The 16,826-nt window shown below is 42.9% G+C and overlaps 1 protein-coding gene across 4 annotated transcripts in view; it reads left to right on the top strand.

Annotated features, from left to right (window-relative positions):
• DEPDC1B (DEP domain containing 1B) overlaps positions 1-16,826 on the top strand; it is a 91,749-nt gene that overhangs the window by 12,571 nt on the left and 62,352 nt on the right. The window contains exon 1 of one of the 4 annotated variants that reach the window (XM_036307770.1): positions 13,870-14,873. The exons of 2 other annotated variants lie outside the window; for them this stretch is intronic. In XM_036307770.1, the coding sequence (XP_036163663.1) occupies positions 14,826-14,873 (48 nt within the window). In that variant the 5' untranslated portion in view covers positions 13,870-14,825. Of the gene's footprint in view, positions 1-13,869; positions 14,874-16,826 lie in introns of those variants that run through there. One more of the 4 variants, XM_036307773.1, reaches the window with a different exon arrangement.

Here is a 16,826-nt window from a genome sequence, read left to right as displayed (position 1 = left end):
TAAAAAAATTAAACACACACCCATTAGGATGGCTACTGTTTGAAATAAAAAAGCAAACACAATAACAAGGGTTGGCGAAATTGTTATTTGAAGAAATTGAAACCTTTGTGCAGCTGCTATGAAGAAAAGTATGGTTTTCTCAAAAAACTAAAAATAAAATTACAATATAATCCAGCAACTCTGCCTTTGGGTAAATACACAAAAGAATAGAAAGGAGGGACTTAAAGAGATATTTGTACACCTATGTTCATAGAAGTCTTCACATGAGCCAAAGGTGGAAGCTGGCCAAATATCCATCAGTGGATGAATGGATAAACAATGTGGTATTTGCACGTATTGGAATCCTATTTAGCCTTGAAAAGGAAGGAAATTCTGACACATGGGTCAACCTGGATGGACATTATGGTAAATAAAATAGGATAAAAAGACAAATCCTGAATGATTTCACTTTTATGAGGTAGTTGGAGTAGTAAAATTCATAGAAACAGAAAGTAGAAGGGTGGTTGCCAGGGGCTGGGGGAAGGGAGGAGTGAGGAAGTATTATTTAACGAGTACAGAGTTTCTGTTTTGCACGATGAAAAGAGTTCTGAGTATTAGTTGCACAAGAATGTGAGTGTACTGAACACTGCTGAACTGAACACTCGAAAATGGTTAGGATGGTAACTCTCATGTTACTCTTTTCCCTTATGTTTCCTAAATTTGTAACCTGACACCAAGTCTATTAGATTTGGTGTCAGAGTTATGCCAGCATTGTTAAAGGAGTTGGGAAGCTTTAAAAAATCTGTTAGACACTTCCACATAGCGTACGGATTGTACATAGTTATAAGGGATCTGTCAGGTTACTCGGCACTTACTTCCAGATATAACCGCTAAATTCTCCATGTTACTGACACTTTACCTGCCCCTCCTGAGTACAGACCTCTGGCCTTCCTGCTCTGCATTCACCATTGCCACTGCTCTGTTTCAACCATTTCCAGGGCTGGGGCAGGCCAGGTTTTTAGTGAGGCCACATTGTATGTTGGCAAAAGGGCAAATCTGCGGAGTAAGCAAGGGTGAAGGCAAGCTCAGCGCTCAGACCCTGGTCCCCCTTAACCTCTCACCCATCCTTGCCTCCTCGCCACAAGAGACCTGACCAAATTTCCAGCTCCTTTGCCGTTTCTTTCCCTTTCTCCAGAGACTCACACCTTCCTTTTGAAGGCTTTTGAAATGTGTTTATTGACTTTGTGTGCCTTTGTGTTCTTAAGCTCCTATTATCAACTCCATTCTCATTCTTGTATTTCCCTACCGGGTAGAAAAGAAAAAAGGGTATAAAAGGAAAAAGGGAAGCAGAGAGCGTGGGGGCTGCTAGGGAGAGCTAAGTTAGGGTGGAGGCCATTCATTAGATTCCCCATTGTCTAGAGAAATATTCAGAGAACCACAAAATGGGTGTGTGCTCACTTTGGTGACAGGAAGTGACAGTGATATTTCACAGCCACTGCCCTAGAACACTGCGTGCACTGCAGTAAAGAGCCTTCTTCCACCTGAAATGCTAACGTGCACCCTTGCTGCAGCCAATCTTTTCTGCATTGGCCAATATGAATTTTAAAATACAGATCCAATGAAGCCTCTTTCCTGTTTAAGCCTTTTGATAGCTTTCCGTTATATAGATGATAAAAAACTAAAAGCCTTAACTTGCTCTCAAGGCCCCATGGAGTCAGTATCTGCCCAGCCTTCCAGCTACCCTAATAGCCCCTCTCCCTAGCTTTTGGCTGAATAAAGGCCTCAGCATTCTTTTTGGCTTCTCTAATATTCCAAGTTCCTCTCTTTACTTCTGTCTGGAACCTGTTCAACTGACTATGTCCCTAGCCCTCTGCCACCACCACCACTGCCCCCAACATACACACAAACCCCTTATCCTTGAACTGATGACTCCTATCCATGTCTCAGATCTTAGGGACGCCTTCACAACTACCCAGGGTAAATCAGATTCTCTGCTGTATGCCTAGAACTCAGTGTGCCTGTTTTTAGAGCACATACAGTATTTTCAGTTAAGTATTTGTATGATCATCTAGTTCATATTTGTTCTCCCCACTAGACTATAAGCTCCATGAAGGCCACGACTGTGCTTATGTTGCTTCAGATTTTATCTAGGGTGCTTAGTATAACCCAGTGTAGAATAAGCACTCACTCAAAAAATATTTGTTGAATCAACATAGAAATTGGTCAATATAAAAGATAAGGTGTATGTTCTGTAACACACTGGGTCAGGTGTTGGGGTGCAGGAGGGTTAATTCATAACATCTTATTTTTCCCCTGCCCGAGTTTGGAAAAATCTTGGAGATAGATGCAGGAGCCAGGAAGTTAAAAATAAAAACTAGAACTGAAGAAAAATGGTATGAGAAATACCATTTCCAATGAAAAGGAATGAAGGCTCCTTGGAGAAAAGGTTGACTTCAGATCTGGAGAAAGAACTATACAAGATGAGCTTGAAACCTCTTGTGATAGAAATAAAGACACTACTTAAAGACTAATGGGATATACTGAAAGGACACAAGAGCTGGTTTCATAAAGACAAATAATAGTAATGGGTCATAGTTCATTAAATAAACAAAGAATTCATAAGTCCATAATGACACTAAAAACAAACAAAAAATACAGCAAGTGGAGTGAAGGTGAGGGAAGCTCTTCTTTACATAGAATTCCAGTTAAAAAATGTAGAAGGGCTCTAGCCAGTTTGGTTCAGTGGGTAGAGCGTCAGCCTGTGGACTGAAGGGTTCCGGGTTTGATTCTGATCAAGGGCACATATCTCTGTTGTAGGCTGATCCCCAGCCCTGGTTGGGGCACGTGCGGGAAGCAACCAATCCATGTGTCTCTCTCACATCAATGTTTCTCCCTCTTTCCCTCTCTGTCTCTCCCACTCCCTTCCACTCTTTAAAAATCAATGGAAAAATATCCTCAAATGAGGATTAACAACAACAAAAAAATGTGGAATGAATGATAGAATTACAACATCCCTATTTGCAATCACAATTATAATAACAGATTATAATGGATGCAAAAACTATTGGGTATGAGTCTGTTGGGAAATGGGATATTCATATGTTTTCATAGTACCACATCATTTATTAAGTATAAAAGAAAAAGATACACTTAAAATGAAGAAATCTGATGGGTACCACCTTAACCAACTGATTAAACTCAGCATCAGAGATAATGGGACAAACAAGTTCTTTGTGATGTGATGTGATTGGAAGTACACAAGACCATCAACATAGTATTCTTGCTAAATCCTATCTAATAATAGAGAAACATGGTAATTGACCATACCTTTGCTACACCTCCCATTGGCTAATCAGTGAGATATGCAAATTAACTGCCAACAAAGATGGCAGTTAATTTGCATACATAGGCACGAAGCGGCGGAGCGAAGACTGAAGGCGGCTCCGGCTGGAGCAGCGAAGACTGAAGGCGGCTCCGGCTGGAGCAGCGAAGGCTGAAGGCGGCTCTGGCCAGAGTGAAGGCCTGGGTCCCAGGTGCCGGAGGAAAACCGGTGCCAGCAGCCAGGGGAAGGGAAGGCCTATCTCTTCGTGCAACAGGCCTCTAGTATTTAATATGAGTCTAACCAGAAGCATCATTACAGCATATTCAATGACACAGTCAGTCTGGCCTTTTCACATTTGTCAGTGTCTCATAAAAAGGAGGGAGATTATTCTAGATTATGCAGAGTAAAGAGACAAGACAACTATGCAGTGTGCAGTTATTAAAATAGGTATAAAGGAAGTTTGTGGTAAATTGGAGAAATTTAAATATGGATCATATATTGCCCTGGCTGGTTTGGCTCAGTGGATAGAGCGTCAGCCTGTGGACTGAAGGGTCCCAGGTTTGATTCTGGTCAAGGGCACATACCTGGGTTGTGGGCTTGATCCCCAGTAGGGGGCATGCAGAAGGCAGCCGATCAATGATTCTCATCATTGATGTTTCCATCTCTCTCTCCCTCTCCCTTCCCCTCTGAAAACAATAAAAATATATCTTAAAAAAATAAATAAATATGGATCATATATTAAATAATGTAGATTTGTTAAACTTCCTGGGAGTAAAGTGGTATCATGGTTAAGTAGAAAACTACTCTTGTTCTTGGGAGATGCTTATTGAACTATAGAGGTTCAGCCTCTGCTCAGCCCCCAAAAGAGAGAGTGCAAGACAGAGAGATGGCAATGGAGCACAATGGAAACCACTGATGAATGTATTTGGAGGGCATATAGGTGTATTTGGACTATTTCAACTTTTTTGTAGGTTAGAATTTTTCCAAATACAAATTGAGGTGATAAGTAATTAGGAGATGGCTTGAGGTCTGTTGAATAAGTGGCTAAGTGGGCTTGTTGATTCTTGTAAGTGCCCTGACCGGGGATCAAACCTGCAACCCTGGCCTATGAGGACAATGCTCTAACCAACTGAGCCATCTGGCCAGGGCCACTGATACTTCCTTATACCTAAATTAAATAGATTTAACTTGCTGAAGTCACTTCTGGACAACCACAGGCTTCTCCCACCTTCTGTTCCCTCTGCCCCTTGCCACAGGGCCTGTTATAAAATTTATGGCTCAGAGTAGTAAAACAAACTTGGTAAACTTTGTAGGCAGTCAAATCCCACAAAAAAAAAAAAAAAAAAAAAAAAAGCCTTAGGGCCTGAGCCCAGTTTCACTTCTGAAACTCACTGTTCAGAGAAGTTACAAGGCAAGATACATTACTCTAAGGTAGTGGTTCTCAAACTAGAACCTCTTTGGAATCACTGGGATCCTCTGCCCAGGCCATAACCCAGAACAATTACATCACAATCTGTGGAAGTGGAACCCAGGCATCAGTAGTTTTTCAAGTTCCCCAAGTGACAGTCAAGTTTGAAAATAGTTGCTTAAGGTAAGTCTTCCCATGTGGAAATATGATTAACCGAGGAATAAGTAGTATTCAGTGCCAACATCAGTCAGGGAAGAAAAGCAACCCACCTGGGGCCTCCAGGTTGATAGGATGCAGGCTCAGAAGGGGAAAAGCTCCTCAGGGCTGTAGAGCATAAAGAGAAAGAGCACTCTTGCCCCGACAGCCATCCAGCCCCTACCCTGCTCAGTCCCTCTCGGTGGCCGCAGTATTGTAAAATTTTACATCAGTTCTAGTAGATATTTTGTAGACTTCATAAGATTTTCTACATAGATGACAGTTGTCTGCAAATAAAGGTAGTCTAACATATTCTCTCCAATCTGGATGCTTTTTATTTCCTCTTCCTGCCTCATTGCAGTAGCTAAAACCTCCAGTACAATGTTAAATAGAAATGGTGAAAGCAGACATCCTTGCCTTGTTGCTGATCTTGGGAAGAAAGTTTTCAATCTTTCCCATCACATCTGATGTTAGCTGTAGGATTTTAATAGATTCTTATTAGTATAAGGTTGAAGAAGTTCTATTCCCATTTGTTGAGAGTTTTATTTATTTATTTTAAAAAATATTTTTATTGATTTCAGATAAGAAGAGAGAGGGAGAGAGAAATATCAATGATGAGAGAGAATCATTGATCGGCTGCCTCCTGCAAGCCCCCCACTGGGGATCAAGCCTGCAACCCAGGCATGTGACCCTGACCGGCATCAAACCCAGGACCCTTCAGTCTGCTGGCCAATGCTCTATCCACTAAACCAAACCGGCCAGGGCTTATTTTATTTTTTTAGTCAGGAATGGATGTTGGATATTGTCAAATGATTTTTCTAGTATTTCTTTTTCCTTATCCTAAAATATTTCTAAAATAGAAATTTCTAACATAACAAAAGTAGAATAGCAATATGGCCCTTCATGTACCCAGCATCTAGCTTGTTAGAAATGGGAAATCTCAGTCCCCAATAAAATCCTGCAGAATTAGGAACTCTGGGGGCGGAGCCCAGAAATCTGTTTCAAGAAATCTTCCAGGTGACCTTGATGCATGCTGAAGTTCTGAAACCACTGATCTAAAACATTAAGGAGTCTTTAAAAATAAAACTAAAATACAATTAAAATTTTAAATTCTAATTTCTGTTTACCTTTAAACATCTATTTAGTATTTATTGTAACTTCAATTGCCTAGTTGCTTTTAGTTTTTGTTATTTTTATAGTTGGTTGAATTATGTTCCAAATAATGTCCACACACTGTGATTAGTTGATTTGTCTCTTAAATCTCTTACTGGTTCTCCCTCCATCCTCCACCCTCCCCTTTCCTTGCAGTTGCGCACACCTGGTCATTCACAGAACCTCCCACATCCCAGATTTTGCTGGTTGAAACCCCATATATTCTCCTATTCTCTTCATTTCTAATCAATTGGTAGTTAAAACAACACCAAGGTCAGGTTTGGGCTGCATTTTGGGGGCAAGAATTCTTAATAGGTGGTGTTGTGGTTCCTGTCTCTTTGAAAACTTCTGCCCAAAACTTGGTTCTAGCTATTTGTGCTGTAGCTCTGAGGTTACTTCAAGCTCTGCCTCAGCCTCTTAGCTCATCGTACCTTCTTTTTCCCATCTTCTTGGGTTCTATATGTTTTCCTGGACTAACCAGGCGAAATTTGTAGATCTGACTTGACTCTCCTCATGGCCCTTTATCTAACATTCATTTAATATGCTACTTCTGAGAACTTCAGCTGCAAGCACAGAACAGGCAAGAGGCACTCTCTTCTAAGATGCTGCCTCGGTCCTCAGGACTCTTCCTGGCAGGGCCCACAGAACCCCGCCTTCAGCCCACAGCTTGCTGTGGGAGGGGATCTGGTAATAATGGCATTTCTGTGATCACTCCTCTGATGTCCCCTCTCCCCAAAGGGACTACTGTCAGGAGACCTGGAATCAGCCTTGCATCTATGTTTGGTTAAGAGTCTCCAGGGTTCTGGTGTGTAGACAGGCTGAGGACCACTCTGAAGAGCCACTGTCCCTCCTCAACCTTTATTGGAGCTGGAATCAAAGTGCTGCCCTATTGTTAATTCCAGGAGCGACCAAGAAAGCGAGTTAAGAAAATGCAGTCAAACAGGTTTAAATGTCTAGAAAGTCTCTCTGAAATGAAAGGAAAATCCACAAATGACATATCCAGTCAAGCTTGAAACCAAATGCTGTGTTTTTTGGTCCTCTAAAGAAAATCCTTTCATCCCTTCACTTTTCATAGTTGGTTTTTGGGTTACACTGTAGGTGGACTAAATTTCTGGTAATTTGTGAGTTGGCTCCTGTTCCCTCTTTGGTCTGGGGTAAACTCTTGTTTCTTTTTTCCTTACAAGTAAAGGATCTGCTTCAGTTAACTTTGGGGGTGGGGGGGCGGGGGGTGGAGACTGAGGGTGGCATGAGGAGTCTGCTCAGGTGCTGGTCATGTTCTGTTTCTTGGTCTGAATGTTGGCTACAAGGATGTGTTCAGTTTGTGAAAATTGCCAAGCCCTATACTGACAGTCCATGTGCTTTTCTCTGTATACGTTATAATCCAATCAAAAGCTGAAAGAAAGCTGATCTGTGTCAGAGATAAACAAAAGAAAATGATAAAATATAACGTAATCATCATCCATAAGGACAAATGCTTAAAATGATTTTTGTTTTTCATAGCCAAGCCAGTTTCAGTTACCGCTCTGAAAGAAAATAAGAGTGGCAGTGTTGTAGGCGAACACAATAACCATTGTTGCCTCTGTTAGTCCTGTAAGACAGCCCAACACGGACAGGCACCCTGCCCAAGCCTGGCTCACAGGTCCGCCTTGTTCCCCAGCTGCTTTTGCCTCACAATCGCATTTTCATCCTGCTCTGACTTAGCCCCACTTGGGGCCCTCTGGGCTCCTGTATTTGTTTGTTGCCCATGGGCCTTAGCTGCCAGGACTCTTTGCTGCTGCCTCCAAGAGAATAACATTCCCTGTGATATATCTTTCCCCAACAGGAAGCGACCCCTGCCCTGGGCACCTTACTACTTACAAGTGCCTGGTGGTGAGAGAGCGTTTTCCAGAAGTTCTGCACATTCTCCCCTTCCTTCACGTTTGTTTAGTAGATTGAATTCTTTGGTGCTGTAGTAAATACATTATTATTTTAGGAACCTTTTGTGATGAGTGTTTGAAAAGTGCAGATAATTTTATCCTATTCTTCAGATTTTCCTTAAAACTCAATTTAGGTGCTATAGGCCAGACAACTGATCTTCTAATCCTGGAGTGTATAGTTTGACTATTTGTCAGCTACCTGAAAGTTCAGTAACATGTACTGATTTGTAATGTGCAGCTAAGGCAAAAACTTGAATCTTGTGCCTCGGAGAGTAAAATAGAAGAGAAGGTCTTTGATTGATGGCTGGAGTTTAAACCTCTAAGAAGGGAACCAAGAGTGGGACAAATTGCTAATCTAGCTGTCACTGGCCTGGGGCAGGCTGAGGAATGCAGCAGGCGAATTGCCAGGCGTGGGCAGAGAAGCCTCGGCTCAGCTGTGGAGCAGAGAGCAAGTCCTCAGTTCTTCTCTCTATATTCTTTCTTCCTCAAAGTCCTTATTTATCGTCAGGGGTCAACTTCCAAAATTCCATCCTGCCCTCTTGATCTAATACTTTCCAAATTTATTTGGATGTTTCACTGTTAATTGAATGCTGCATGTCCAAATCTCAACTTCCTTTGGCCTTTGGCATTTATGAGGAACAGGGCTAATGACTTGGGTGAATTCTCAGATACTAGTATGATATCTTTTCCCCTAACATGCACGGGCAAGAAGAGGCGTTCATATCAAAGTCACATGGAGCAGGGATCCTAGGTGGATGGCTAGACTCACTTTCAAGCTGATGCCATTCTCTTGCATACCAGCCTCCAAGGTGGGAGTTTCAAGCTTTCACCTCATGAAATTTAGAAAACTGTATGTGTCATGGATATTTGCAGTTCCTGGTAAAGAGCCAAACCATAAGTCACGTATGGAATCTAAGTATCTCTAGGTACCTCTGTTGGTAGAATACATAAATTGAATTTTATGAATAGTCAAGTCCCTTCTCTGAGCCCCTTCTTGTTTATCAGACAAGTTAGACTTCATTGTGGTGCAGTCTTTCTGCCAGTCTCCCAGATGATATTTAGGGCCATCCAAGGCTTTTTCTTCCTCATTTTTTTAAAAATTTATCTCTATTGTTGAAAGTAATACAGGTGTACCTCCCCCCTCCCCCCGCCATTGAGTCCTTCTAGCTCACCCCCTCACCAAGCCTTCCCCATACTATTGTCTGTGTCCATGTGCTATGCATATATGCATGTAAGTTCTTTGGTTAGCCAATATTCACTAAATATTGACATTTCTTCTATCCCTTCTATAGCCATGTAGGAGCTAGAACAAACATTTATCGAGAGTTTGTTTATACAAGTTTTATCAGTTTTCTTTTGTTACATAAGAAATTACTATAAATTTAGTGATTAAGAACAATGCCCATTTACTTGTTCACGCTTCAGTGGGTCAGAAGTCTGATATGGTGTGACGTGGTCACTGCTCAGAATGTCAGGTATCAGAAGGCTGAAATCAAGACATCAACCAGACTGAGTTCCCCTCTGGAAGTCCTGGGGGAAAAGCTGCTTCCACACTCATTCAGGGTGGCAGAATTCAGTTCCCCTTCAAGTCTCTGACTTTTGCAAGCAGCCAGAGAAAACTCGTTCCTCCTAAAGGGCTCATGTGATTAAGTCAGGCCCATTTACTAGTAGATAATCTCCTGATTGTAAGGTAAACTGAGTTGGGACCTTAATTACACGTGCAAAAGCCATTTACAGCAGTAGCTGGATTAGCATTTGATTGACTATGTGGAAGAGTGTGTGTGCATCAGGAATCTTGGAGACCATCTTAGAATTCTGCCTACCATACAAGGGAAGCAGAATGCTAAGAAATTTGAATGTATATTCTCACTTAAGTCTTTCAATGACCCTATGAAGCAGATACTACTATTATTTCCATTTTATTGGTTAGGAAACTGAGACACAAGAGAAGAGTGTAAGCAACTATTTTCACAACTCTCCATTGCTCTTGGAATTCCCTGTCTGTATTCATTTAACTACATTCGGAATGACTTTCCTACCTCCAAGATCTTCCTCCTCTATTTTATCCTATATCCCTTGGCCAGACCAATGTTAGTTAAAAACATTTTCCCCCACCAGGTCACTCTCCTAGATATGGAGAATTATACATTGCTAGAGCAACAAAGAGACATGAGTATAATGTACCAGAAACTGAACTTATGGCCAAATATGAGAATCTATTCATCTGTATCCTTGGTAAAGATTTTATGATACTAACATAGAATTGTAAGGTGTGAGTGTTAAGGCGGCAGGAGGGAGGTGTGTGTGTGAGTGATTATAACACAAGATATAGAGTGTGGATTGTATCTTTCCAGATCAGAAGGAAGAAGCAAGTATGAATAATACTGAACAATAAGACATAACAGAGCATTAGATTCAGAAGCAAATTTTATAGGTTAAATTGAAAGTCTAAGAAGTTTATTGTATTGTAGAGTACATATATGTAAGAAATATACTTAAACACAGAATAAATCTCATTTATTTTTAAGAGATGAGTAACTTTAGAAACTTGGTTTCACTTGCTTATTCATTAATTTGTTCAGCAAATATTTATTGATTGTCACTTTGTATCAAGCACTGTGCCAGCCAAATTAACTATTTTTTTCCTACAGCTTCCTCAATGGTTTTCCTGCTCTCACTCTCACCTTGCACTCCTCTGCTCATCCCAGTCTATTAGCCACAAAGCAGCCAAAGTGATGCTTAAAAAATCCCATTTAAGGCCTGGACACTCTGTTGCTTAAAACTTTCGAATACATTTTTAACTAATTCAGAGTAAAATACAAATTCCAGGGCCCACTATGTAGCCTAATAAGCCCTTCTCCACTCTTCACTCACTCCACTTCAGCAAACACTGTCCTTTTTCCCATATTCCCTGGACATGGAGGGCATGTGTCCACCTCCGGCTTTCACATAGGCTGGTATTCACACATCAACTTAGAATGTTTTCCCCCAGAAAGCTATTCCTTTATTTCATGCAGATTGTTTACTCAAATGTGATCAAAGGGACCCTCCTTTGCCACCTGAGAAAAAATATCATGCCCCTCCTCTCTACTTTTTCTATTTTTCTTTCCAGCACTCAATTACCACCTGGTGCATATGCTTAAAAAAAGTATCATAGTTGACTTGTTGTCCCCTCCCTACTGGGATGTCAGTTCCTGAAAAGAAGGGCTTTTATTTTCTCTACTATATTCTAGTGACTGGAACAGTGTCTGACACATAGGAGGTACTCATACATATTGAATAAATGAAATGAATGTAAATTCACTTATTTCTTTGTGGCATTTATTTTCTTTAACACTGAAATAAAAATATTATTAAACCATTTCAATGAAATAGTATGGTTTTATATTTTCCACATGTTTTTATGCCTTCTTATTTACCCACATCCCAAAGAACATGATCTCTATTAGTGAATAGTATTGATACACAAAAAGTTCTGGTGTGTGTGTGTGTGTGTGTGTGTGTGTGTGTGTGTGTGTGTGTGCGCGCGCGCGCGCGCGCGCGCGGGGGGGGGGGGGCGGGGCGTGGCGGCGAGGGGCGGCGGGGGTGGGAGGGGGAGGTAGGCGGGGCAGCGGGAAGAGCATTTTCCAACAGAATGGTGCTGGGACAGACCAATAGCTGTGGAAATCAAGTCATGGAATTTGCAACTTTTAAGAACCTCAGCAAATAGACTGTCTTGATGGCTTAAATGCCAACAAACACAACTGAATGTGGTTGCAGAACAATCAGGTTTCAGCAGAGTCCTTTCAAAATGACACATCCAACCGGCTGGGAGAGCTTTCAGGCAGCAGGATTGAGTGCGTCAGCCAGGAATCCTCCCGAGAGTGGAGGCATGGCTTCCAGCCACTCCCTACTCAGTGTGATTGAGAAATACAGCTTCCAACCCCACATTGTACTTGATGTCTATGTTGCTTTCCCCCCCACAGCTTGAAATTTCCTGATGTCAGTGATAAGTCGGCTGGTGATAAGTCAGTTAGTGATAAGTCAACTGCCAGTTCTCAGTGTACTAACACTCACTCTATAAAGAAGTTCTGAGGCTGGCCGGAACCGGTTTGGCTCAGTGGATAGATCGTCGGACTCAAGGGTCCCAGGTTCGATTCTGGTCAAGGGCATGTACCTGGGTTGCAGGCACATCCCCAGTGGGGAGTGTGCAGGAGGCAGCTGATCGATGTTTCTCTCCCATCGATGTTTCTGGCTCTCTATCTCTCTCCCTTCCTCTCTGTGAAAAATCAATAAAATATATTAAAAAAAAAAAAAGTTCTGAGGCTGAATGAAAGCTGCTTTAAGGATCTTGATAGTCTCACTCCTAATATACCAGATAAGAGTATGTACAGTAATTTTTTAAAATTGCTACACTCGGAGTGTGAAAATGAAGTTTAATAATTGCTACACTTGGGATGTGGTAATACATTTTAATAATTTGAAATATAACTGAGAATTCAATTGTGTTGGGGGTGTAGTCATCTGATTAAATTTATACTTCATATGCAGTCAATCCCAGTTCATACAAAAGTAACAAGCCAAACCATAGTTGAAAAGAATTCAAATGTGTGATGTTTATGAGACTCACTCCTGGGAAGGAACGTTTGGATAGATTTATAAAAGGTTTCTTTTCCCCCTTCTCCTTGAATGTGTGTGTGCATAAATATAAATGCAAAATTTGACTTTATATTTGAAAATTATCCTTTTTGATTTCTGAAGGTATTAGTAAAAACCAATCAAACAACCAAGCCAAACCAAACTACCCAGGTTTTCGCTGAAGAAGGTCTAGGTCAGTGGTTCTCAACCTTGGCTGCACATTAGAATCACCTGGGAATCTTTTTTAAATCCTGATTTCTGGGCCTCATCCTCCGGAAATTCTGTTTCTTTGTTACTAATGTTGTGGCCTCACCCCATAACAAAGAAACAGAATTTCCGGAGGATGAGGCCCAGAAATCAGGATTTTAAAAAGATTCCCAGATTTTAAAAAGATTCTAATGTGCAGCCAAGCTTGAGAACCACTGGTCTAGGTTCAAATGCAAGTTTTGTTAATGGGACACTTAATGTCTCTGGGTAAGTCACTTATCCTCCCTGAAGCTTAGCTTCCTGAATAATAATGGGTTATTCATGATTTACATCTCCAAATGGTTCTGAGAATCAAATAAGATAATGTGAAAAAGCTTTGAAAGCTGCTTTACAAAAGTAAGGATGTAATTTATTTCTTTTTAAAAAATCTTTATTGTTGCAAGTATTATATATGCCCCCTTTCCCCCCCGCATTGACCTCTCCCAGGCCACCCCCACCCCCTAGACTAGGCCTTCACCCCCCTATTGCCTGTATGTGTCCATTGGTTATGCTTATATGCATACAAGTTCTTTGGTTGGTCTCTATCTTCTCTCTTCCCCCACTTCCCTCTGTCCCCGCCTACCCTCCCCTTCCTTCCCTCTGAGGTTTGATGGTCTGTTTAATGCTTCTATGGCTCTGTATCTATTTTTGTTCATCAGTTTATGATGTTCATTATATTCCACAAATGAGTGAGATTATGTGATCTTTATCTTTGGCTTATTTTGCTTAGCATAATGCTCTCCAGGTCCATTCATGCTGTTGCAAATGGTAAGCATTCCTTCTTTTTTTTTTTTTTTTTTACAGCAGCATAGTATTCCATTGTGTAGATGTAGCACAGGTTTTTAATCCACTCATCTGCTGATGGGCACTTAGGCTGTTTCCAAATCTTAGCTATTGTAAATTGTGCTGCTATAAACATAGGGGTGCATATATTCTTTCTGATTGGTGTTTCTGCTTTCTTAGGATATATTCGTAGAAGTGGGATTACTGGGTCAAATGGGAGTTCGATTTTTAATTTTTTGAGGAAACTCCATACTGTTTCCAGAGGCTGCACCAGTTTGCATTCCCACCAGCAGTGCATGAGGGTTCCCTTTTCTCCACATCCTCGCCAGCACTCTCTGAGGTGATCAGACTTGAACTTCGAATTTTAGTCATAGGCAAAGAGTTGGGACCTCATTTGTCCTTTTGAAAAATTGAACATCAGTCCACCAATTTAATTCCCTGGTGGGGAAAATCCTGAGCAGTAAAAAAAGAACTCACAGCCCTGTGGCAAGGGACTGAAAAATTCAGTCTGATACAAAATATAGAACTCAAATTCAAGGGAAAACCTATCAAAAGAACAAATAGGAAGCTAAATCGGGACTCTTTCCCACCTTTGCTGCTCCTACACGCTATAGACACTCCTCGTGGCTACGGGCTCATACCCAGTTTTTAAATGTCCCTCCACTTGTAGACTACACGCTGCCCGCTCGCTTCCTTTCACTATCGACTTTCCCCAATCTTGGCAGCACCTCCCGGTTCACGGTGCATTTGGAAGGGCAGACGGGGGTTTTTCTATCCAGCCCCGCTGGGTTTCGGTCACTGAGTGTTACTTTCATGGACGTGTTTGCAGAAAAAGCTGTGTACGCAGGGTGGACGGGCGGTGGGGTGTGTGCGGTGGCTCCAGCCACCTTCGCCTCAGAGCGTGGCGGAGACACCCTGCACGGCCAGTCGACAGGCGCCCGCAGAACGTGCGCAGGTGGGCGAGGGCCGGTACCACTTAGCCCGGGCTGGGAGTGCGTCCACAGCTCCCTCCGCAGAAGGACTCCAAGGAAACAGTGGCCCCGCCCCCTTCCGCGTGGGTCCCGGGCGGCCCCGCCCAGCAGTTCCTGTCACGTGCTGCAGCGCCGCCCAATCAGCGCCCGCTGCGCGCAGGCTCGCGATTCAAACAGCGGCTAGGACGGTTCTCGCCGTCCCGCAGCGTCGCCGCCGCCGCCGCCGTGTGCGGGGCATGGAGCACCGCATTGTGGGGCCCGGGCCGTACCGGGCCACCAGGCTGGTGAGTGAGCATGAGGGGGCCTCCGGTCCCCGACCCCCCGGCCTTCCCGCTGACGGGTCAGTCTTCGCTTCTGGAGCGCAGGCCGGGCCGGGGTTTGGGGGCCGGGCCGGGGTTTGGGGTGGCCGTTTTCTGGATGTTGCTCAAAGAACGGAGAACGGGTCCCGGAGCCCAGGCCGTCGGGGGCGCAGCTTCGTTCCCGAGATCTTGGAGGTGTTCTGGGCCATCAATGGCACTTCCCACTTTGAAGAGCCGGGAGGACCAGGTGACCCCCTCTCCCAGCCTGTTTGTCCCGAGTAATCCTTCGCCTGCTGCCGGGAGCGGGGAAACCCATTTCTAACCGTAGGGACCCTCCTGCAGGGCGTGTCTCCGTCCTGAGAGTCACTGGTGGTGACAACTTGAGGTTCTTTCTAACGGTGCCCAGAGCAGAGGTGGATCGCCCTGACCACATTTCCGGTCCCTGGCGTTTCTGTTTTTGTTTGTTTGTTTTTCCCATCATTGACATAAATGAGGGGGCTGGGCTGGTTGGTCTGAAAGAGCCTTTTCTCCTGGGAGAAGAGCTTCGGTATTGGGAGTTCTCAGGGGTTCTTACTTTGATTTCTTTTATGACCTGGAGCAGGTGATTATAGTGATTTGTGTTTCAGAGGATTACCATAAAGGAAGGAGTGATGACAGTTTGGTATGTTCATGGCAGGGTTTTAGGCAGCTTTCTATGAAAGCGTACTGGTAATTTGGGAGGAAGGGACCTTCCTCTTGGGTCTGGCACCACTTCTGGTCACTTCTGGGGAATTAGTCTCCTTGTTCTGTGCACCCTAATGGATATCCAGGAAAAGATGGGAATTAAGTTCAACCTCTAATTCAACTAGTTACTAGGCTTGTATATGTGGAAGAGATGAGGACAGTGGGACAGGGGGAGGTATAATTAGGGTTTCCTTTTCTTTCGGGAACCAGTGTCACAATGGCCGGTGGGGTCAAGCCAGAGCTAAGAAAGCCAGCTTCTAAGAGAAATCGTGGTTGGGGCAGATGGTTGTGTTGTAACGTACCCCGCGAGTCACAGAAGGACGCCTCAAGAAGTCGAATTAAAGAGGCACATTTATTGCATCCGGGACTATGAGGGCCCATTCCCAAATCTCATAGCCATAAGATGGTGGCAAAACCAGACTTATATAGGCAAAAATTACAAAGGTATTGATTACATCCCAGGGTTTGGAATGAGGCACCTGGCTCGCAAAAAAGCAGATTACAGAAGCAGAATTAAGCATGTTAATCACAGTTTTGGGTCTCAGGGTCACTGAATTGACAGAAATACATTATCTAGAGCCCTTGGGTAACCTGGATTAAACTTAGGCATGTTATCTCAATTACAGTTTTGGGTCTCCGGATCACTGAGTTGATAGAAACACATTATCTAGAGCCCTCGGGTCTCCCGACCACTGAGTCAGCTGGAACGCGCCACCTGTGGCCACTAAAACAATTTAGGGTAATTGTGCTGTCCTGTTTCCAGGTACAGAAGAATGTGCTCTCTAAGATCAGTATGACCCAATCCATGGGATATTCACATTACCATCAATAGGGCATTTAATTGAATGGGATGATTTATATAATTCAGAAAATCAAAATAACTGTCCATTGTTAAACAAAGCAAATAGGTACATAAGCCAAACAGTAGGGTTTAAGTTAAACTATAGATGGTAGCTACCATACTTCAGTTGTTTAATTTTTTATTTGGCTCATAGACCACTTTGAGAATCTCCTTTTTATAGAATAGTGCTCATGCCACATACTCATAAAATTATACATATGATTTCAGAAGACTTGGGGAGTCTGTGGCATTGTTTCATTTGGCTTAACCATTTACTTGCCCACAATTTTGTGAGTCAGCAATCTGGCCTGGGCTTATGGCAGTGGCTTTATTGTTGGGGCCACTCATGTGCCACGATCATCTGGTGACTTGAC

Source organism: Myotis myotis, unplaced genomic scaffold (genome assembly GCF_014108235.1).
Source record: "Myotis myotis isolate mMyoMyo1 unplaced genomic scaffold, mMyoMyo1.p scaffold_m19_p_5, whole genome shotgun sequence".
Classification (NCBI taxonomy): Eukaryota; Metazoa; Chordata; class Mammalia; order Chiroptera; family Vespertilionidae; genus Myotis; species Myotis myotis.
The sequence above is the reverse complement of the archived record's forward strand: the minus strand, read 5'-3'. Positions and strand labels throughout refer to the sequence as shown.